The 24,223-nt window shown below is 41.7% G+C and overlaps 1 protein-coding gene across 1 annotated transcript in view; it reads right to left on the reverse strand.

Annotated features, from left to right (window-relative positions):
- Window positions 1–24,223, reverse strand: part of PEX14 (peroxisomal biogenesis factor 14) — a 71,128-nt gene that overhangs the window by 36,930 nt on the left and 9,975 nt on the right. The window contains exon 3 of the mRNA XM_048326073.1: window positions 602–686. Within this exon, the coding sequence (XP_048182030.1) occupies window positions 602–686 (85 nt within the window). The remainder of the gene's footprint in view (window positions 1–601; window positions 687–24,223) is intronic.

Genomic DNA, 24,223 nt, shown 5'->3' on the forward strand with positions numbered 1-24,223 from the left:
CAAAAGATAGTTCCATTATGAGTCAGAAAGTAAAATAAATTCTCTGTAGCAATGACCAAAGTATGCTCCACCTAAGACATTAAAGGATTTGTCAGGATCTGTTCTATCCCTGCTATAGAAAAGGGCTAAACTCAGTCAGTAGTTTACCATTTCAGCCTGAAAGTCAGGTTGACCCCAAGCTTGACCTTAACCTGACCTTGTTTACTTTTACCAAGCTCTTTGCCTCTCTCTGGCTCCCTTTGGAAACATTTGACCTTTTCACCCAGAAATTGGCCATTCTAAAGCCAGTGTCAGTAACGTTTGAACTGACCAGCTAGTCTACAACTCTGAACTATCCTCATTGCAGGAAAGATCTGATAACAGTTAACCCAAAATTTTCCCATGTGTCTTTTGTATTCTACAATTCCACATCTGGTGCAAATATTGCACTAGTCAATTGGGAAGAAAAGAGACTGATATTTCTTATAAACTTCAGATCTTTTTTTGAGACAGACTAATTGCTTTGTCCGTAACATCTAATATTCCGCAGCAATACATTTTGGCTTTACGCTAATTCAAGGTCCCTCATTATCACTGAGATCACAACCTTAAGAGTTCATACCTTTTTTCTTCAGGAATGCTCTTCTGGTTGCGAGAGGACTTTGGCGGACCCGTGGATTCTGTAAAAATTTCACTGCTGTCACAATCTGAGGAGGGTAGGAGGATTGGAGAAAAAGAAGAGAGAAAAGATCCAAGTTAGATATGGTCAAATCCCCATTTTACATTAGGCATTGTGTACTGCAAAGTAAGGCAACACACCCATCACACGGAGTTGGTGATGGCTCAACAAGTATCAGAGCTTGTGGTTTAACTCTAAACAGACAGCACAATTATGGTGTTTCAACCTAGAAGTTTCTTGAAGCAGCTCTACCCGTACAAAATGCTCTATTAAGATTCTTAGGTGGTTCTGTTATTTATATTGTGTTCTTGTTAACTAAGTTGGCTCCCACAGTTAAAGCCAACCTTGAGTCAATGCATGTGATCTGTAACAGTTGGCTTATTGTAAGAATGCTTCCTTTATATCTGACTTAAAGCTCCCAGCAGATTCTAAGAGATTAAGGTCTTTTCTGCCATCATTCTAATTTACTGAAAGCAATAAATAAACCTCAGCTTCTCATGATTAGAGAAGAAGCGACTTCACGTATTTTGGATCGTGTAACCAAATATCAAAAAAGTCACTTTGAATGACACAAATGGGTAGGCAAGTAGTTAAATTTGTATTCCGCACCAGCAAAAGCCACAGATTACTTTTGTCTACAGACTGACTTCCACACCCTTCTTTAAGGTGCCAGAGCACCTAGAACAGAGCACTTAGCCAAGCAAAGGGTAAAGTCTGGGATAATACTCAACGGCATCAACAACAACAGCACTCGATTTTTACATTTCCATTGAGTGCCAGTGAAAGGTATTTGATTATTTTCTTCAAATGGTAGTTTCACTTTCCACATACTGCCCTGTATTGTTATACACGTTATTACATGTTACTGCACCAGTGATTCGCTCTACTTTTATACAAAGACATCTGTTCCGATTGTGGCATCATGAGGAATAATATGCTAACAGCACATCCCTGTGAACTAGTGGAAGAGATTACTTCCCTTCTCTCGAGCTAAAATTAACCATCCTAATATGCTAGACCCATGCTACACAGGTCCTTAAGAGTTTATCTTAAAATATAGTTTCTGGAATTCAGTTCCAAAAACATTTCCAAAACTTTGACAGCAGAAAAAGAAGGGAAAATACAGCATCACTCCTGAAATCACTAAGTTTCACTTCGTGTTTGAATCAAATGCTTCAAATATGCATTTCTGGTCAGAGAGCAAAGTTCTGATGGGTTTAATGGCACTTTCAATGTACTCCTCAGTGCATTCCATCAATGTTTTTTTTCTTTTAAATTGCATCTCTTATTTCTTTAAATACATTAATCAGGCTAGTGTAGGCAAAACGGATCCATTGGACAATGCAATAAACATGAATTATCATCTATCCAACATGCATAATGGCTTAAAAATACATAATAGCAGGTGTAGTTTAAATGATTAGTTATTACACCTGTGGTGGGTCTGATTCAATTGGGGAAAATCATCTTTAATAGGTTAAAAGGTTTAGATCACCAGGCTTCCCTTAAAGTGGCTGTAGAGAGGGTATGATGGAGTACGCTGTCATTACTAATTCATTTAAGAAAAACATGGGGGATACAGCAAAGAACAGCATAAACGAGCGAATCCAATTTAAACATCAGGTAAAGCAGAAAACACCTTTTAAAAAAGCATGATAAATGAATTTGGAAGAGAGACAAAATTGACATATTTATTTTAACGGGAATTTGACAAAGTCCCAGCACACTTCAAAGTTGGGAGGATAAAATGAATGGGGTATTTTTAATTCCTTTCATTTTCTTGTTTTCCTCCATTTTTTCCTTAAGTTTACATTCAGTAATTTTGAACCACAAAACAGTAGAGCAAAACCCCCCACATAAAGTACACTTTGGCTTCATTTATGTGCACTTGATCTGTCTCCAGCTGAAATGCAGGTGACAGGCAAATCGCAGATTTAAACTGTGCTGATATTGCTGTGCCAGATGCAGAAATATAAAGCGCCCAAACTAATAACCTTAAGATAATATGCTGAATAAGAAGGATGCCCAAATGAGCAGACCGACACACACGTGAACATATCAAAGCCACTCTCCTTCTAACAATAATTACTTGTTTGTGTCTTCAGATACTCAACACTCCCTCCCACATTTAGTGAGATACACGAACGGCCTGCAGACTTGCAGTTCTGCAAGCTCTTATATTTAATTATCAATTTTTAAGTATTACAAAACCTGTAAGAAATAAGCAGTATTTTTCATTGTGCTATTTCAATCACAACCATGTGAACATTTCATCGATTCTAACCCTTTATTAAAGCTCATTTTTGCCTTATAAAAACGTAAACATTGCAGTAGTAAATTTCACTCCAAAATAAACTTCTATTTTACCTCTCCCCTGCCTTACTTCTTCCATTATTTGCAGTCTTTTTAATCTTAAAACAAAATAAAATTACAAGTAACAACAAACTCCATAAAAAGAATCCGGGGCATGTATTCCTCCCTCTGGTAATCCCACGTTTCTGATATTGTGTTTGCATTCACCTCTGAACATTTGTCCTATAGGCTGAGCTGAAATGTCTTCATTTTTGTAATTCATCTTGTATACACGAGCAACTTCTGAAGCAATTTTGGCCATGTCAAAATGCCAATATTTTCAACAAACATACACAAGAATTTCCCTACCTTCTATGGATCATTTTCTTTGCACAAACAAGAGCAACTGCACTCCATAATTTAAACAACAGAAAAAGGAGGAGGAAGATGAGAAGACTTGCAGTCCTGTGTATAGCCAAAAAAATCATGTGGCAAATAGCACTCTGACTCAGCTGCTAACATTGTTCCATACTATTTCTGTAGCATTTGTAACACTTCTCCAAATTTTTATGGTATTAGAACACTGCCAAATAATGAGCATTGTATCACTGCTTTGATTCTTAGATTGCCAGCATGCACTGTCGAGCACACTGGCTTTATCTAATGGATCACGTACATATTTGTATTAAAGGAAGATAGTGAATTTGGCTTTTAAAAGCCAGTCAGTTCCATGAACTTGCTTTCCCACCACCACCTCTCTTGCAGTGACAGGATCCACAAAGACATCTTTCTGACTGGGTGGAGATGGGTGGAATCCTGCAGCAGGTCTTGTCCTATGGTTTGATTTTCCAATTAAAAGATCAATGTCACTACTCATAGATTATATTTGCAACTGGACAAATGACATAAATTCAGGCCAAATATTCTGCTTCAATGTCAAAGATATAAAATAAAGACAGGAACTTTATTGCAGATGCTACGGGAGAGCAGCAGGCTGGCAAAATTCTGGGCCGAAGCACAGCACCTGGATTTTACAGCCAAGGTCCCTCATTCCTAATCTCCCTCCCTTTTGCGTTAATGGGGAAGATAAAGACAGCCTTATTTCTTATTGTGCTCAAAGCTGCACGGTTTCCAATAGAGCAATCTAAGCTACTTCATCAGTTGCCTGCATTAAAAAAATAAACCATGGAATTTAAAATGCTGTGGCAAATGCCTATTTTCTACCAACTCAAAAAAAAAAAAATTTCACAGAAATGTAAAATATCTTCATCAATAAAAGTTCCACAGGATTTGGCAAGAGAGTTCCACATGGAAAACAGACTCAAAAGACACTGGGAGCACAGCCTGTAAGAGCTCTAATAGATTTCCTAATACTGGGAACCCTCTGTAGGTTATTACTAAACAGCATTTGTTGATAGACTGAGACTTTGAGATGACCTGTGATGTAAAGGTTGGGTCTGAATTATACGTTGCAAGGGATGGTATTTTGTCTTTCTGAGTGGATCTGTATCTGTTTAAAAGCAACACTTCTTTTCATTAAGCAGAGGCGGCCCAGGCCATGAACTATGCACAGACAGTTTACATTACATGTGCGGAAGCAATCAACACTGGCAATATACATGACGTATGTAAAAGAAGTTGGAATTAATTTTTTTCCAGTGTATTAAAAAATAATAATATGGCAGTATCAACAAACACTCAACCTATTTCAGCCGGAGCAGAAGGCCACAGCTATAGGGCAAATGGAACTGATCAATATATTAGCCTAGAGCAACACCCCCTCAGTGTATGGCTGTATGTTTGCAAGGCTCGGAAGATTAAATTGTCTGTGAAAGGTTTCTGCACTCCTACTCTAAAGGAGATACCCAGAATCCTGTTAACAAGCATCAGGCTAAAGCCAACTTACGTTTTAACAAGGGCTGACTTAAAAGCCTGCCACAACACTGAACAAGAAAACCCCTTGCAACAGAAATGCTGTGTTTTAGTAAGAAATCAGTGCCCTGACAGGACTAACTTGACAAATATGGTTATCGGTGGCACACGGAAATAGTTGCAAAGCAGCTGTTAATCAGGGAAACACATCATAGAACGCTGATGCCAGCACTCGGAAAAAATGCAAGGGGCTAATTATGAAGCCATATATCTCACTAAGGAGGCACTGCTCCCGCATCCCATCAGCGCTCCCGCCCAGCTGGGCCTGGGACATCGCTCCAGCCCTGCTCCTCCTCCGGGACAAGCCTTGTCCCAGTTCAGTGATCTGCACCCCAGGATTCATGTGAAATTCATGTTTCACAGAAAACACTTGTCATCTGTAAAGGAATGAACTGCAGGTCAGTCAAGGGAGGGGAAACACTTTAAAGCTCCTGTGATTTCATTGAGATTTATATGAAAACATACAGAACCCCAGGAATTATTTTGGTTGAGAGATAACCTAGAAACCTACAAAGTTTGGCAGATCTCAAAGTTGGATGGAGAAAAGTTTAAAAATGTTATACCACCAATGACAAAGCCCTCATGTAAAACAGCAAGGGGGAAAAAAAATACAATTTAAAGAAAGATTCATGGGAGGCAGAAAAGCAAGATTCATGGGAACAAAGGCAGGAAAGAAACACATTTTGAGCCATATCCGAGATGAAGAACCTGTAACTAAGAGAATACAGAATAGCAGCCAAATAAACCAAGCCAAACAAAAAAACCCAACCAACCAACCAACCACAAAAAAAAAACCAAAAAAAGAAAAACTCACCAAAAAAACCCAAACAAACAAAAACAAAACAAAAAAACCAACAAAACAAAACAAAAAAAACCAACCAAAAACGGCAATACGAGACCAAAAAGGGAAAATCCTAGGTACTGGGAACTCGGACTATGAATGACACCTAACTCGAAGGCACCCACACGAAGGGTGAGGGACCCACACGAAGGGTGAGGAAACTGGTCCCGGCCGTGTCCCTGCCATAGGTCCCACTCAGCCTGCAGAAAAGGAGGTTCAGGGGGACCTTTTTGCTCCCTACAACTCCCAGTCAGGAGGTTGCAGCCAGGTGGGATTTGGGCTCTCCCCTCAGAAAACAAGCGACAGGACAAGAGGACACAGTCTTAAGCTGCACCTGGGGATGTTCAGGTTGGACACCCGGAAGAATTTCTTCACAGGGTGATTAGACATTGGAAGGGGCTGCCCAGGGAGGTGGTAGAGTCACCGTGTTTGAAGGCGTTCAGGGAAAAGACCGGACGCGGCACTCTGAGCTGCGGGCTAGTTGCAAGGCAGTGCTGGGTCAGAGGCTGGACTCGATGCTCCCGGAGGTCTTTTCCACCCCGGCCCTGCGAGGGCCCCGCGGCCCCGGCGCTCCCTCAGCGGCTCCCCCGGCCGGGCCCCGCTGAGCTGCGGGCTAGTTGCAAGGCAGTGCTGGGTCAGAGGCTGGACTCGATGCTCCCGGAGGTCTTTTCCACCCCGGCCCTGTGAGGGCCCCGCGGCCCCGGCGCTCCCTCAGCGGCTCCCCCGGCCGGGCCCCGCGCGGACCCCGCGCGCCCCCTGGCGGCGCAGCCGCCGCCCCCCTCCCGCCGTCAGAGCCCCAAATTAAGTGTTTTCACTCAGTGGAAATGAAATGTTTTGCAAGATGAAACAGAAAGAAAATTGAGGTTTTAGGTAATTACTAGTTGGCATTTACATATCACAGGCTGGTTCAACACCTATTCATTTTCCTCTTTTATTTTCAATTTTTTAAAATTGCTCATTAAAACGAACACATGACAGGGACGGGGGGAAAAATTGTTCTTCCTCTTTTTCCTGAGGACTACAAAATCCAGATCTACTTTAAATACATTTATCTATAATTATCACATACAAAAAAGCCCTACTTAATTTACATGAATAGGGTGACCAAATTTTTTTTTTTTTTTGAATTTATAAAAGCCAGAAAAAAACCCATGTGAGCTGTCAGTGTGTTGTGCCTGCGGAGTGCCGGGGCCAGGCTGGAGCGAGCAGCGATGGAGCAGCTGAGATCCCCGGTGTTCTGCCACCCTGTTCCCATCCATCCCACCCTGCAGCTCAGCTGGCACACCACGCTCTCGGCTGCCTTCCTCCTCTTCAACATACTTTCCCCTCATTTCTTCTGCTATTCCCACTACAAAGAAGTGACTCCACATAGTCCCTGCTTTCAACTTCTTTGTTCCAGGAGCTACTCCACACTTCCTCCAGCTGCTCCTGAAGGCGTGACCTTTCCACCTCCTTCATTCACACAGAATAAGCCTTTCCTCACATAACCTCACCATTTCCAGCGATCCTGCTCTGCAGCTCCAATCACACTTGCAGGCTCTCAGCTCAGTGTATTCTCCACTCAGATTCCCTCTGTTCAATTAAATACTACTATCCCATGCAAAGCCCTTAATTTTCCTGCACCCTTCAGCTTTTTTTTAATTTTTACCTTGTGAAAGTGTCATTTAACCCCACAGCGCATTTTAGGATACAATTTGTATGAAAAATGCTATCTAAAATAAAGTTTTATTGTATCATATGTTAAGGACATAAAACATCCCAGATAGAAGTGTACAGGAGCTGACATGATAGACTAATATATTTTAAGGTCTATTGTGTAAATATGTATTTAGGGAATTCTAAAGCATGGTATTATTGACCCAAGCCTCTCTTAAAACACATTGATATATGGAGTAAAAACCCTTATGAAAAGTAGCAACTTTGTCGGTGTAGTAGTCACCTTTCAAAGTGAAATATCTGTCATCTTCAGTTTTTTATAATTCGATTGAGAACACAGTGGACAACTTGACAAAATTCCTGTATTTTTAAGGGGAATAATATTCAAGCATAAACCTAAAAAAAACCAGAAACTTTTACACGTACATTAAAAGAAATGTACAGTAACTATTTTTATTTGCAGAGAAAATGTGCTAGCTATGTATTTTTTTATTTCAGAAATACACCTCCAAATGAGGCTTCATAACATCAGGCTTAACACAATAAAAACTGTTACAGGGAAGTGATAAATGCTGGAAAAACATCTTATAAGAAATATGAGCAGAAGAGCAAACTAAATGTATTAAACTGATAATGCAGCCATAATAAATTTAACCAGTAAGCAGCATGAACCTTTTTTCTAGAGTTCAAACATTTTAACTTTTTATTGAAGAGAAATCATCTCACTTTCGGAGGGAAAATAAACTTTAAAAATCCCCTTTTTGTACTTCTGCTTAAACTGAAGTTGCAAGCTCCCTGTAATCCCCAGTACCACCAAAGAAGGAATTGCAGCGAGACGAGCACGGTGGGGGTGCGGGGGGATATCGCCTGCAATCCAACTGGCAGCAAGTTATTTGAAGTTCTGTTTACATGAAAATGGCAATAACCCCAGCACTGAACGCCCGGGATCCCCGAGGATAAGACATGGACTAGAGAGCTCGTGTCCCACGCCATAGGTGAGGGAGCTGGCTCCCCAGGCAGGAGCAGTCATGACAAGGTCACTGAACTCAGAAAGATGCCAGACAGAAGGGCAAGACTTAGGAAAGAGAATCTGCTTTTTATGACTTTCCATGACAGTACCCAATTTCCACAACTTGCTTCTCCCTTCTTACAGGAGGGAGCTTAGGGATCACTGGGGCTATGCTGTAAAACTAATGCAAGTGCCAAGCTGTTTGAGCTCAATCACTCCAAAGGAATGCAATGACCTAGCATTCAAGATGCTCACTACAGCAGAACTAGGATCAGTCCCTGGCTCCACAACTGAAAAAAAATGCATGATCCAGGTGCCAGGGGAGCAGATGACAGCACCTCCAACTCACCTTCCTCACTCCTCTCTCTATCCATGTGGCCATTACTGAAGAGCTCAAATACAGCAGCTTTTGAAAGAAATCCCTTTTACCCCGTTCCCTTCGCATGTGTAGAGTGTAAAAACCAATGAAGCTGTAATTTATTACATTTTCATTCTTTTAGCTGCAGGGCAGACAAGGACTACAGGACGTTCATTGACATGTTAGGGAGCTGGAGAATGATGTGAGGATAGAAGTCTGTGTCACACCTAACAATTGTGCCCGACTACTTAAAATCACTATTGAATGGGAAACTCCAGAAGGCTGAATCAATCAGAGATACACCAGAACAGGATCATTGTTCACACTTACTTAGATCCTTCTAATTCCAGAGTCAAGGGACTGGACAAAACCAGTAATACAATGGTTTAGATTTAGTCCAAGAGGATCAAAAGTAGAACCCATCTGCAGAAGAAGCTATAAAGATGTTTTAGACTGAAAAGACTCAAATGACAAGAAAAACCAGCAAGCTACTATTCCTCAAACCTCCTATTTCAAGAACCCCATTTCACAGAATTTTTAAATCATAGGAAATGTAGATTAGAGAATGAATGTTTTATCAATAAAGCCCCAAACAATTAGGGCTGAAGTCAGAGGGCTGTGATGACATTAGGACGAGGAAGATCTGAATGATGGAATAAATATAGGAGATACTGGAGGAAACTATCTGGATCACCAGAATCTAACAAACAAAAGGTTTCATGCTGAAAACATTAAAGAAACTGGAAATTGTGACAGGTGCACAATAAATCATGCAAACCACAGCAGTTGGGAAGAAACAGCAAAAGGAGAAGGACTTAAAACACTGGAAGACCTTTCTGCAGTTTTGGTTGTTTTTTTCTTTTTACTTAGAGCTCTTTGGGACAAGAATGGTCCTTTTCCACTGTATTTGCACTGTGTCTGGTGCTGGTCTGCAACTGGCCTCCTCGATATTTATTACAACACAAATAATAAGATTGAGCAGACCATGCACTTTGTTCCTGCTGTTAATTGCCCCATTAAGGGAAAAACAAAGTAAGGGGCAAGAAGCCTGATTGGCCAGAGCTGCCCTGTCTGTGGGGATTGCAAGTGGAATAATTTTATAGATTCAAAAGCAGCTGCGTCCCTTGTCTTTGTCCAGTTCTGAGCAGAACGAAGCTCACATCACACAATTCCTCCTTCAACTCTAGCAACTTGCATGACGAGCCTCAAAAGCAACTGAGTTTCCTTGTCGACTCTTAGGTTGCTTCTTCTGTAACGGGTGAAACACAGTAAAATGGCAAACACGAGGAACATTTCCACAGTAGCTGTCCAGACCATAAATGTTCTGCAAACAATGGGCCCACTTCATTTTCCCCTGGGGTCAATCTAGCATTTTTCATGGATGTTACATTCACTGCTTAAAGAAACAAAGCATATAAGTGTCAAGACAAATCCAGGATGCTGCTCAACCTATACAGCACTGTGCATACCAAAAAATTGCATGTACCAAAAAATCCAGCATACTGATCACCTACTCTTCTTTCTCAAAACACCTGAGTAAGATCCCACTGTCCTAAACTGAGTTAAAACATCCAAGAGAAGTAGTTCTACAGAGAATTAAACTGACGCCTGTGTGCTTGTCCCAGATTCCTACATAGAAATTTGGGTCCTAAGCAGGAAGGCCTGAAAAATCAGAGATGGTTCAAAACAGCACTTCCACTGGGTTTTATTTTTCTTAAACCTTGGCACAGCCAGCACATGTCAGGGACTATTATAATTATGCTCTTTATGTGCTGAAAAATTAATAAACAATTACTCACTTCAGGAAAAAAAAAGAAAGCAGCCATTTCCTTGACAAATGCTGCATAAAGCATCAACAATCTCTCTGAAATCTGGGTCCACAGCAGGGAATTAACACCAAGGGAAGAACGGCCACTGCTGCTACAGACTGGAATGACTGGAAACCCGAGGCTGTAATGTAGTTTTCTCAGGAGTCTGCACCTGATCCAAAGGCGCTACAAAGCATTTTTATATCTTCGTTACAGAAAAAAAGTACATTCAGTCTTTAATGCTGCTTTGGCTCAAGTACAGGCTGGTCAATCGATTTCTATCAAGCCACAAAGTCCAAAATTTGGTGTTTGAAATGCACGAGTTTCAATCCCCCTAGGGCCAAAGAGGGCTTCTACGCTGCCTTTGTGGCTGGAAAGCCTCTGCTGTGGTAGGAAGTCAAGCTCACCTTCCCAGGAAACCATGAGAAAGATAAAAAATACACACTTTCCTGAACAAATGAATGAGACAGCAAACATCTGGGACCTTGATAAATTCTCAAAGAAATTTATTTACAGCCTAAATTTTGACTAAAATCTGCCATCGAGTAAGTTCTTCCCTAAAATACTGGCAAGTACTGTATTAACTTCCTTGAGAATCCACAGGGAACTCTGGCACACTTGCACTGAAAGGCTTCTAATATTCTTTAAAAAATTAAATAAGCTAAAGAAATCCCGCATATCCCTTTTTAAGCAGACCCACACTACACAGTCTTCTCCCCACCCTAAATCAATGGTAACCCAATTCCAATGCCTTACAGCTCTGTCTGAGAACTAGTGGAGAGATCAACGCTTTTTATCTTAAGGATTATGGATCACTCCCTGGGTGACTAACATACCCAGCAGCCCATTAGAACCAGCACAAAGGGCAGCTGCTCCTCCTCCCACCCCTGACTTGAGAAAGCAGCATATAAAACTTCACCCCTTCACATTGCAGTTCTTCGCCTGCCTGCCTTGTTTCATACTCTAAACACACCAAGATTTATTAACCTTTACAGTAAAAACAAATAAAATGATGATGAAGTAAAAACACAGTGATGTAAGGGCTGCAGCTAGCACCGTTTATCTGTGGAAATCCAATTAGTGCTCAAGTGGCAGAGATACCTGGAAAAGTGCTCACAATCAAATCAAAAAAAGACACAAAAACATTAACCTGATGGCTAAAAACTCCACATTTAAACATTTAAAGTAATAAGGGTGCTTTTATTGAGTATTTTCTATATTTCATTAGGTCCCAAATTGACAAGGAACCCCAGAGATGCATTTCCTGGGCTTTTGGATCCTTAGACCAAATGCTTGACTTTGTTGTTGGTGTTGTAAAACACAAAATGAAAGAGTGTTTCTTGCTAGAATAGCAAACTTCTTTCTGCAGTAGAAACTACAGCAACAACTGCACATGCAGGAAATGCTGGAAAGCCCATGAAGACATTCTTTGATCTGATTCATTCATTCTGTACTCACCACGATGTGAGCAGAAACATAGTTTGAATTATTTCTGCACATAAAGTATCTGGATTTACCTCTACAGTTGTGCTTTACCAGAAACTCTTTTCTCAAAGCCATCGCCTGTGTCCCTGGGCTGGGAAAGGGACCACATTGACAGGATGGTTGCTGGAAAGACAAGTACCCACTGCACACCTTGATGGGCTCAGAAAAGGAGATGGGAACTGAATAAATAGATTAGTCAAGCCCCCAGCAGCAGGGCCCCCAGATTAGGTCTGATTACAAGACTTACACAAAAAGCACACAGCACAACGTCCCTGCTGTGTCCTCTGAATGCTGTGACTCTGCTGCTTTCTGCCAGCATTAAATTCACTTAAATTTATTAAAAGAGGAATCAAGAGAGAGTCACTATCAATGAACAAAAGAGCAAACTTCTGAGTAACAAGCTCTCCAAAAGCACAGAACAGGAGACAATCATACTTCACAATCTTGGGAACATCTAATAGAACCTTCCCCACAGGTTTGCTTATGGCAGAACATTGCACTTGCCCCCAGAACCCCTTCCTGTGCAATGCTCTCAGGCTGTACAGAGGAGTTGAACATACACACCCAGAACAGACGGCATTAAATACAAAATAAAATACACGCAAATTCCATTCCAAGGTGAATTAACTGAGTTAAAAGAAACAAACTTCCTTGAATTACACAGAAAAATAGGTTTTATTTTGTATTTTTCCATCTATTTTTAAAAGTCCAAAGTCTTTATCACCTTTGCAGGGATATTTCACGATAGATCACTGTCAGGATTTTTACTTAATGCTAATCCTTAACTTTCTTTCTTTGTAATATGAATCCACTGCTCAGAAATAAATTTAAGACTCAAGAATATCATATGAACAACTTGGGCTTGGGTACCAGAAAAATAGTTATTTCCTGACTTTACTGTTTCACTGGGCTGCCACTCCAGTTCACATGCTCTGAACAGACTGGCCAGATTCGTGGTATTCCCCTTCTGCAGAGAATATTCATGAATTAGCTTTCACATGCCACAGAGCGCAACTTGTCTTTAGGGAGAAATTTCTACATCTCTTTTACTTTTGTGCTTGGTATGTAGCAAATTACAAAGAGGAATACGATACCCAGAATTTGAACGCTGAAATATAAAATGTTTAACATAAAAAATTAAGGAAAAAAATCCTACATCAAACAGATCCAACACAGCAACATTTAGATTCCCCTCCTCTCCATCCCCTGTAACCAAAAGGGATGAGAACGGGGTAAAAATCAGCGGTGAGAGACCTCCTGCTCTTGTCTGGAGTATAAAGAGACCTGGTTTATTATTCTGCATTTGCATGTGGCAGCAAATGTGTAAATGTTTTAATAATACAAAAATCCCAATAGAGTGGAGGAGGAGGATATGAAAGAAAGAAATACAAGGACATTTACTTTCTTGAGAGTGAGACAGAAAGGAAAAGAGAGAAGGAAGATGACACGATAAGGGACAAAGCAAGCTTTTCTGGGTTGTATCTGGAAAAAGCTAAAAGAGAAATCATTAGGAAGCCCACAGTGCATCTACAGTGATACAGTGCGGATCAATTCATTTAACACTGCCCTGTACATTTACAGAAAAGTACTTTTGATATAATAAAGGCTCATAAACACACAGAAATTGGGTTAGACCTGTTTCAAATTCCTGCCAAACAATGGTTCAGAAAAATGAAGCTCTATTTTAATTAGCTCGACTCAAGAGTGATTTGATAACAGCAGATGCTGTCTGGATGCTTTCAGCTTGATGGGCTCCACATACATGAACTTAAGAGTGGCTTTGATACAATTAGGTATCTCTCTCTCCTTTAACATGTGTTAAGCTGAACCAGTGGCTTGTGTCTATTTAACATCTTGAACTAGAGGGATATTGACACTCCTTGTCAATCTTCTCCAAAAGAGAGGAGCCAAAGTGAAGAGAAGCAGCTTATTTGGGGCTTACCCACAGTTCCAACAACTTGAGGACAGAGAGGAACAGGCACCAGCTCACTGCTTGCAATGTAATATTAAGATCTTAACATTAGGTCTGTTTGTACCACAAGCCACATTTCCTGGCACGTCATGGTTACAGGCTTGGTTAGTCCCAGTCAGAAAAACTGCCCTGTCAATTGCTGCTTCAACTCATGTCATTTTCTGTAAAAACAAGAGGGATTCAGTAACAATTCCATACAGCCCTTTCAGTCCTATATTCGCAGAAGATACTCCACAGACACACTGTACCATTAGAGCAGCTTCCATTCAGTCATGGTACCACTCTCCCACCTACCGTCCACCTCTTCCTTTTAGAGACAGCTTCTATTCCTGGAAATATTTGTGCACTGACATCGTAGAGGCCCCTTTACCTTTCTGAAGGGATGTACCTACCCCACCCTGCAGCCAGAAAGCATAGGCATTTGCTAAAGGACACATGCAACATAGGAGCTGCTTTAATGCATCAGGGACAAGGCTAATAGGAGGTCTTGATTTGTTAATTATCTGTCAGTTTGTCACAGCTGGGCTGCAAGGAGTGGGTGAGGGGGAATCTTTCTGCTTGGTTCTTTCTCTAAATGCTGAATTAGGCTGTCAAAACCTTCATCCCACCACAAGACGCTGTGAAAAGAAGAGCCAGACTATCCTTTTCTTCCTCCTTTTCGCAGCAGGATATGCTGCTTCAGATGTCCTATCCTCCCACCAAGACTGCAGAAATGTATATTGCATATAGAAAATGACCTTCACACCATCATACCATGCCCCGTTTAGTCAAGGGACATTAGCAGACCTGAGCAGGATAAATCAGAGAGGAAATCCCAGTGCCAGGGGAGCACACAGGAGGCATTTATTTCGTAAGGCGCTCTAAAATTGCTACCTGCTTGAATCAGCAATTTCCAAGCAGGGTTTTGGAAGGCAGAAGGCCTGGCCCCTGTGAGAGCAGACAGATAGATATACATGGAGTTACAGAGATAAAAAGGTGGAGTAGTGTCAAGATTCCCTTTCTTCTTACATCTCTGCCCCATGTAATCCTCTAAGTAGGGGGAAAAGTTCAGGCTGTGAAATGGGATAATGTATGGAATACCCCCATGGAGACGAAGCTAGAATAGCAGAAAGCAGGCTGTGATACAGCAGTAGAATTTACCATAAATGCTTATACCTCCTAAATCCAGCTAAACATGGCTGTTAAGCCATGAGAGCCCAGGGAGATCCCCACCCACTCCTCTGCTTTCCCTGCAGGCCACGTCCAGAGCATCCCATCGCTCGAGTCCTTTCCTCAGCAGGATTATGAAAAATCCCCTGCAGGAGCTTCCCACATCCAACAGACACACCCCTTCCTACCACCAGCGACGCTACGCCCTTTCAGGTGTGGGAGGCTTGAGGTTTATTCCCTGAACACAGGGGCACTGCCTGCTCAAGGTGGGAAAACAGAGGGCAGTCAGTTCTGACTTTGCACAGGTGATCAGAGCTATAAACTCACCAGAACTGGGCAAAATGACCATGAGCCTTCCTCTGGCCATTTCAACAGTTAAAAAAAGGTGTCTTAAGTTAATATTTGTATATTTTACACTTAGGACAGCCAAGGAACACATACATATGGTCAGCACGCAAGTCAAATTCTCAGAGCGGTTTTCTTCTGTGTACCATCTTCTCCTATAGCTGGAAAAACAGGTGCTTTTCATCTTTTGATCTAAAATCCTTAGAACTAACATTTCATTTTCTAGTGTGATCCACCCATCACTATACAGCACACCAGGTGAAAGGACAGAAGATCTACAGTTTCCTTGATTGATTATTTAGTCCTGAGCACTAAAACTAATGATACATTTTGCATAGACAGTCCTACCTTCCCCAGATGGGGTCTACTGAGAAATCCACTGGGGAAAAAATAACTGCCTCTGTTTCATCAGGTGAAGTTAATAGATCCATTTCGGGCATTTCGGGATTTGCAGAACTTAACCCCAGGAAATAAAAATTGCTAAAGCACTGCTTCTCAAAATTTATGCAAGCTTGACTCCCTTTTTCACTCATTTATTGTGGTGGCTCATCCCACATTCCTCAGCTGAGATGGCATCAAGTTTATTCAGGAAAAAAAGAATTACTGAAGTAAATGCTACCTCTTCAAACTCGGAGGAACAGAGCTCCAAATAGCAATTACAAGTAGAACGCTGTTTACTGGTGAGTGACTTTTTGACTCCCTTTGAAGCCTTTGCATCCATTTGGAGTTCTAACCTAAGTTTGAGAAATTCTGCTTTAAGGAACCTAACTATAAAGAGACATAGCACTGGTGATGACAAAGCATTGCTCCCCACCCTACACCTACATAAGAGTTCAGGAGCAATTTCCCAGCAGGTCCTGGTGGCATCAGCCCCTCTGCCCCACAGTGATAGAGGCTCCTGGGTGTTGGGATGATGCTGGAGATAACAACCTAGCAGCATTGATAATAGAACCAATGCAGCAGTCAGCATTAATTATCCCAAACTACCATGGGGCAAGGCCTGTGTCTCTCAAAACATCTGTCTCTCAATCTTCTGGTCTTTAATAAAATCACCCTCCCAGCCATAGGGTGTAACTAGAATTGTACATACACATGTGCATGCAAAAACATAAATGCATAACGAGAGATTCAAGTCCTCATTAAAAAATGGAATAAATAAGAATTCACCAAGGAATTCTGCCAGAGTCTGATTTCCAGATCTGGTTTTGCTGCATTCTTGCCCACAGCCTGCAGAGCTCTGGGTGCCTCCCTATCCCTCTCCAGCTGCACCATCCTCTTCAAATTCAGACTTCTTGCACCTATAATTACTAGGTGCTCTGTGCCAGGCTCCTTTAATTAACCAACCCAACTCTTCTCCCTTTGGGATCAGACTAAGCTCTTTTTTATTAGATCCATCATTAGCTCCATCAGTATCTAGGCCTAAGCACGATACCTTATACCACTTCACGAGTGGGGCTGTAGGGTGCAAATGACCTCCAAAGCACCTGCCTGCAGGAGAGGCAAGAAAAACAAGGCTATAAACCCAGGAAAAGTGGCATGAGGGGTGGATACAACACCTTTCAAATTTAAGTACATCATCAAAAATTACATAGCTCAAAATCCTCACGAAAATGCATTGTGTGAGGGGACCTCGATGTTCCTGTTAGGTGCTTCTGCAGTGCTGAAGGTGGTTCAAAGAGCAGAGGAGCAAGAACAGATTAAATCCCCTTATTTGTCATTACACTGGAGCCAACCTTGTGATTTTCAGGCTTCAAGAAAGAGGCAAGCATTCCTGGAGAGCACTACTTCCCCACGCCTCACTCTCTCCAGCTGACAGTCTTACCAACTTTCATTCTCTGAAGCTGTTTCACCTAATTTCTAGACACACTGCAGTCCACACAGAAAAAAAAATGTCAGAATGCACCCTGGTCTTTTGTGGACCCTGAGATGTCCTGCACAGAAGTGTTCATGCATGTGGTAGAGAGAGAGCAGGAGGTGGAAGGCAGGAGAGCTGGTAATACCCTGGGATTTCTTGGGACAGGCGGTCACTGTAGCTGTGCAGCCCGACTTCCCCAGAGAGTTTTCTCAAGGAGAAGCCAGCCATCGATCTTGGGACACACAACTTCCAGGACCGTTCCTTATCTCAGAACAGCTTCTGCCACGAATTCCTGAATGCGCTTTAATGTTTAAATTATTAAATGCATTAATGTATTTACATTATTCAAGTCGTATGTGCATTTTTCTAAGATAATTTATGTATAAGAGCTTGAATGTCCATGACTGTTAATGTCTACAACCCTTCCTGTTCATTATTGATTCTGGAAGGAAAAAAAAAAAAAGGCAGTGTTTTAATGCCTTATTTTTAATGTATTAAGAGTCTGAATAAGTGCATTCTCTTTTTTCTTTTGTAATTTCATAATTTAAGTAGTGCATTTATTAAACTGACACAGTATGAATTGTGGTGAAGTCTGGCACAGGTCCATGCTGCCAACGCAGCCCAACCGACCATCACGCTGCTCTGCAAATCAAGCACAAGCTCAGCTCCTCTTACTCCAGCTTCTACTCCCTACCTGAAATCAGAAGGGACACAGACTATAAAGTCTTTTTAAAACACGTTTTCTTTGCTATTTACATGGCTTTTCTCCGTCATCTCCATTTTAAGTTGGTGAATTTTTTTATGCTATTGATGAACTGTTTGAATGCAAACCTGACTTTTCAATGAGTTTTGACACACATACTACAGCTTAAAAATGTCTTCAGTACCTTTTAATCCCTGTAGTTCCCAAGCTCTTAAGAAATCTAAACTGAATATAATTCTGCTGTTTCTACACCACAGTTGTCACATCATAAATCCAAAAAGGTTAATGTTCACAGGCAAATTACATGCAGAAATCAGGTCATCTCCACTGCTGAACCACAGTCACTTCCAGAGCAGAATGCAAAGCTATTCAGCAGTAGCTGCCCATCCTGTGTGGCACTTTGGGACACGAATGCTATAACAGGCAACAGAAACTGCAAAGAAAAAAGTCAGCTAACACACAACAGAGCTACCTCCACTCACTCCACCCACACTTAAATGGTGTGTATGGACATGCACTTTATATATAAATTATGTGTAAATGCCTTGGATGTTTATAGCCAAAAATACTACCTCCAAAGTCCAGATTTTACTGCCACACAAATCCACTGCCAGCTGAGCCTACACAGAGCAACAGTGACACCCGATGGCTTTCAGCTTAACCTTGGGACACAATTCCCTGGGAGGAGAATCCAAGGGTTCCATTCCCTCCTTCGATGTGGTGGCCCCAACTCCAATCACCTATCAGAGCAACTCATCAAGGAGCTGAGCTGCAGAGAGATAAAACTTGCTGTACGTAGGCACTGTATGTAATTAAGAGTGTGCATAAGTTTCACAGTACATTCTGCATAATTACAGCCTTGCCTGGCACCGCTGCCAGCGCGAGCATGAACACACATGCACACACATAATGTATGCACAATATTGTGCATATGGACTTGGGAAAAGACAGGGAACAGTGAAAGTTGCTGGCTGTTGTTTTAAGAGCTGACTCTGCCATTTCTAAGGTTAAGTTTGTGTTTTTTTGCTACTCATTACCATTCTTTAACTGTTACAATTTATATCAGCATATAATGTTAAATAATTACAGGGAGCGGAGCTCACTCTAGCGAGGATATAAATGCGCTGTGGGATTCTACAGATTTAAACAAATAACACTCACAGCAGGGGGTGAGCAGATGAATTAGCATTAATATCCTGCCTGGGAGATCCCAGTGCAGTGTTATGGCTTAAATACAGATCTTTTCTGTAACAGTCAATATGACAGCTACTACCAATACAGCCCAGCACATCCACCAGTCAATATACAGCTGCAGTTGAAAGAACGCCCTCGTAATAATCCATACAGCAGCCAGTTAAAATAAATAACTTCCCTTTAACAGTCTATATCACAGCCAACTGCATTAAAACCTTCCCTTTTAAGGTCTATACAATAGTCAGCTAAATGGAAAAATTGGCATCCTTCTTGGCAGCATCAGAGGGAAGTCAGGCACCGAATGGGTGAGAGACTGAACTCTCGTCTCGTCTCTTGGGGACGAGGGGCGTCCCTCCACATCATGGTGGGGAATCCTGATCTGCTGCTATGACAGCTTGCAGTTGAGAGGACAATTTAAGCCTCCAAAACCACCACTTCACTATCTTTCACAAGCAAGTACATTTACTTTAAAACAATCAAGACCAAAACCTATTTCTTTCCTGACAGGAATAAGTAATCAGACCACAGCTGGCCAGCAGTAGCCAGCATACAGATACGTATTTCCTCAGAGTAAAGGCAATGTGCTTTTTCTAGCACTTTTACCACTAGAGAGATGTCCCATCTCAGCCTAAAAGCAGAACGCAAACTTGAACTCTCTGTTTTAAATCAGTAGCTGCTTTTTCACTCTCTAACAAGAAGCAACAGGCTGAGGTAGGCTGGGAGTCCGTCTCCCTTGGACTAGAGCACAGCCCTTCATTGTGCAACAGCAATTGCAACAGACCATAATATAAATCATGACAGACACGGTTACAAAGCACCCAAATCTGAGAACTGAACTGGAGGAAAACCCATGGCCATGACAAATTCTGTCACAAGGCCACTTTTACACTTAGGGTCAAATCCTGTTCTCACACAGATTTTATCCTGGTACCCCTCTGCTGGGAGGAAGTGGCTGTAAATTCACACTTCAAATTAACTGACCTGCAAAACAAACCTGTAGAACTTCAACAAATTACAACAATACTTCTTGAGGCAAATTAAGAAGTAAAACACACAAAAAAGGTCATAAAGCACTTAATACTGAGCTTAGAGTTTACAAACTGCTGTACAAGCAGTAATAAATCTCTAGAAAATTAAATGTGTAGCTATTTTCATATTTTCCATACTGCTACAAGATTTTACCAATGGAGAAATTTGCCACTAAAATACTACATTTGCTACCTTCCTTTAAATGAAAGGAGATAGATGACAATTTTTTTAGAAATAGAAGTGGTAAAGCAGGAATGGCATTTATTTTTTAAAACTCCACAAATACAAAACATCTGACTGCTTCCTTTTTAAGAAACTTGTCCCTTTGGGTATATATTAAAAAACATAAACATAAACCAGGGGCCTACAATCCCACCAGATGTTTGGCACCTGGAGCCTTTTCAAGTAATTCATTAAGAAAATAAATTTTTTTTCAGGTAACAGGAAAAAAATTTGTCTAAAATCTTTCACATTTTCAATGCTGTAATTTTATTCTACTTCAGATTTGAAGGGACGACTGCAGCGATAAACTCATTCCAGCTTCTAGTCTCCCAAATTAAAAATAAATACACACCACCCCTACTCCAGAAGTCATGGTTTGAAGCTTTGACCATATTTTGCAAAATGACAGTTATTAAAAACAACAAACATGCATCACTGTGAGTCATCTGGTTTGCAACTTCTGAGTCAAAAGGGGCTGATTCCACACAAACTGAAACCTGGCTCTCTGAGGACTCGCATGTTTAACGATTTGTATCTCTGCACCACAGCTTCAGAACAGGATGTGGAAGAAAAGAATGAAAAGGAGGGAGAAAGGCGAGGGGAGGGGAAGAGAAAAAACACTTTTTACTGGTCCCAGTGTCATTGCAAATAAAGACCATGTCAAGATTTAAACCATAATAATGGAAAGGCTATAAGGTCCCTGCTATAATGTTTCCTCTGATATTCCCTTTCATAAATGTTCTCTTTATGCTGCATGCTTGGCAATAATACATGTAACGTTTGTGAAGCAGCCCCACTGGGGAAGCTGCAGCATATGAAGCCTCACAGAACACACATAAGAAGCCAGGCAGCTCATTTACCAGTTCCCCAACTTTCCTTAGCTCACCCATCATCTTCAGGAGAATGCAACAAACCTGAGGAGACAAGTCATCTAAAGCAACCTCCAAATAAGTTAGCTGGAAACACATCTGTGTGTGCCAATTCATGGACATGCAACTACCTCCTCCTCCAATGCAACACCTTTCCAGGTTCCCAGCTCCTGCAAGTACAAGCAAGAACCCCGAACTCATTCACAGCCATGCCAGCGGGACCAGCGGCACTCCGAGCTTCCTCTTGGCACAGAGAGTGAAGGACCCACTCCCTTCAGGGAGCTCCACTCTGCCTGCCCAGAAGGAATGGCCTTCAGCAGCCTGAGGCACCTGCATGCCTGGCAGGGGAAGTCTGGACAACAGCACCACCTCCATAAGAATTTAGACCGGAATCCCTTGGGGCATCAGCACTGAATTTCCCAAGGGACCTGATACCACTGCTTTGAAGCCTACTTGGCAGCTGACCATTAGACTGGAAATGAAGTCCATCTTTATGGAATTGTGGCAACCGGAGTTGAGAAAGGGGTTTTCAAAAATCCAGTGTTGGGGGGTCGGGGGGCAGCCTCATCTCAGTCTTGTCTGTAATTCTCAATCACTGCACAGAAAGTATTTATATCCTGTTGGCAGCATGTGCAACCAATACGACTCCCTGTGTCAGAGCTGTCAATTATGGGCTTGACTTACGAGGAAAGATTAAATGAGCTAAATATGTAGAGCTTGGCTAAGAGACCAGGATGGGGGTGGGGGTAAGGAGAAATTATGTGATAACTGTCTGCAAACATCTGAAGGGTGCAGATGCTTAAGGAGGAAAGGAATCACTCAGGATGGCACACAAAACAAACAGGAGAAGCAAGCTGGACGACACAGGAAATTCTCACTGTATAGCTGGGAATCTCCATTCCAGCAAGATGTCCTCTACTGTTCAACTGTATCCCAAGGAATGCCATCATTCAGGCCATTCAGATGCCTGACAAAACACCAGAACACTGACAGCAGAGGAAAATTCTGCTCTGACCAGAAGATTAAACAGATAATGTAAAGAAGCAGCACATACTGTGAGTGCCCTCTCTTGCTTCTCTACAGCTGTAAAATCACTTCACTAGAAAGCCATGCATATTTTCTTTGTTATTTTTCCAAAATGACACTTTTCAAAGTAGCAGTGGTGTGCTAGGGGGTCACAGCTGGGAAGAGGACACAGTTTGTACAATGTAACAAAGAGAGGAGCTATGTAAATGTGCATAAAAACCAAAAACAAATAAAACCCCCCAAAAATTATTAGGCTGTTTGGAACGATTTGCAATGTAAGTGACATATGGAGAAATACAAGAAATATGAAAGGCAGTGAAAATTCCTTCTCAAGTAAGTTGGTCAGGGACTCCAAATCCAAGATTCATACCAACTCTTAACTTCCTAGTTTGGCAAATCTTGGTTCTGAAGGTGCTGGCATCAGAAGAATCTGAAGAATGTATTCCTGTGTATCAAGGTTAGAGAATGTTCTTTCAGGTTCTTGAATATTCTGCCTTTTGTGCCCCTGCTACCTCACTTTTAATGTGATGAACATATCTGAGGCACAACAAAGATGCCACAGACATTGCAAATGTTTTCTAATGGCATGATCTCCCAGGTAAAAGTAGGAGAAGAAGGCCAAGAAGGAAGGAGGAAGGCAAGAAATGAGGGAAGTTATCCCACACAGGCAGCTATAATCTTATATGGATCACAGGCTGTCACTAGACTCCTTTTGATTGCAGTAACAATGACACAGGCAGTGCCTGGGCAAAAGGAGTCCAACTCTCCAGTGGCGTTAGAGGCAGGAGAGGAATTAACAATCTCTAGCAACATTGTTCAGAGTAGGAATTTAATACTGCAGAGTCAAGAGGCACTCCAAGGAACAAGTTCCTGCATAAAGTTATTTCAAGAAGCTAAAAAGGCAGGCAGTCAGTCTGGTGAAGTTCTTCAGCTGGACCCTCCTCTCCCAAAGCAGAGAGAACTGTGGGCAATTGCTGCCCTCTACAAGCTGCTCTGCACATAGCAAAGCTTCCACATGCAGAGCAGGAATGATGCCTTTACCCCACCTTGATCCCATAACCATGACCAGCGCAGGGACCTCTGCTGTGCCCCCATTCCAGCAGCCGTGGTGCACACAGCAAAGTGCTCCCAATCCTCCTGCCAGCTGAGCAAAGCAGGACATGAGCTGTAAAATACTGTTTGTAGGTGTAGCACCTTCAGACCCCGCAAACAGCACAAGAACATAAAAAATTTGGATCTTTCAAGGGGAAAATAACAAGTATTAAGTATTTCATAACTGTGTGCCAGTGTGTTTTTCCAGTGTCTCGAAGCACTGTAACTTCCATTTTACTTTCAGTGAGAGATCTGGGATCTCTGGAAGTCAAATCATAACTAACATTATAGAAGACTCTAACCTAATTCCCTGTACTTTAACTTCCTGGTGTGTTTGTAAAGAACAACTTAGAGTATTACAACTATTTTAAGACCATTTTTAAAGTCTTCTGACCAGTGGTGTTGGTTTGTCTGAAAAGCAAGCAGGAATTGCTTTCAGAGCTCTCTTCTGCACAAGTGCACAAAAAAGATTGTAAACTACTAACTCATGCCCCTGTCAGTGACAAAGACTGTCCCTGTCCTGGCTGTGCTGCCTCATCCACCACTCTGAAGTGTCATTTAACTTGTCAGCTCTTGGGGACAGCCAGAGCCACCAGTACATTTTGTACAGGCTGACTGGGTCTTAAACCTGCTTTGGCCTGTGACTACTGCAAGGTTCTAGCTCTCATAAATTAATATATAATGCTATAATACAAGTTACATCCCAAACTATTACAGTCTACCCTCTT

The sequence above is a fragment of the Corvus hawaiiensis genome, chromosome 22, assembly GCF_020740725.1.
Source record: "Corvus hawaiiensis isolate bCorHaw1 chromosome 22, bCorHaw1.pri.cur, whole genome shotgun sequence".
In the NCBI taxonomy this organism is placed as follows: domain Eukaryota; kingdom Metazoa; phylum Chordata; class Aves; order Passeriformes; family Corvidae; genus Corvus; species Corvus hawaiiensis.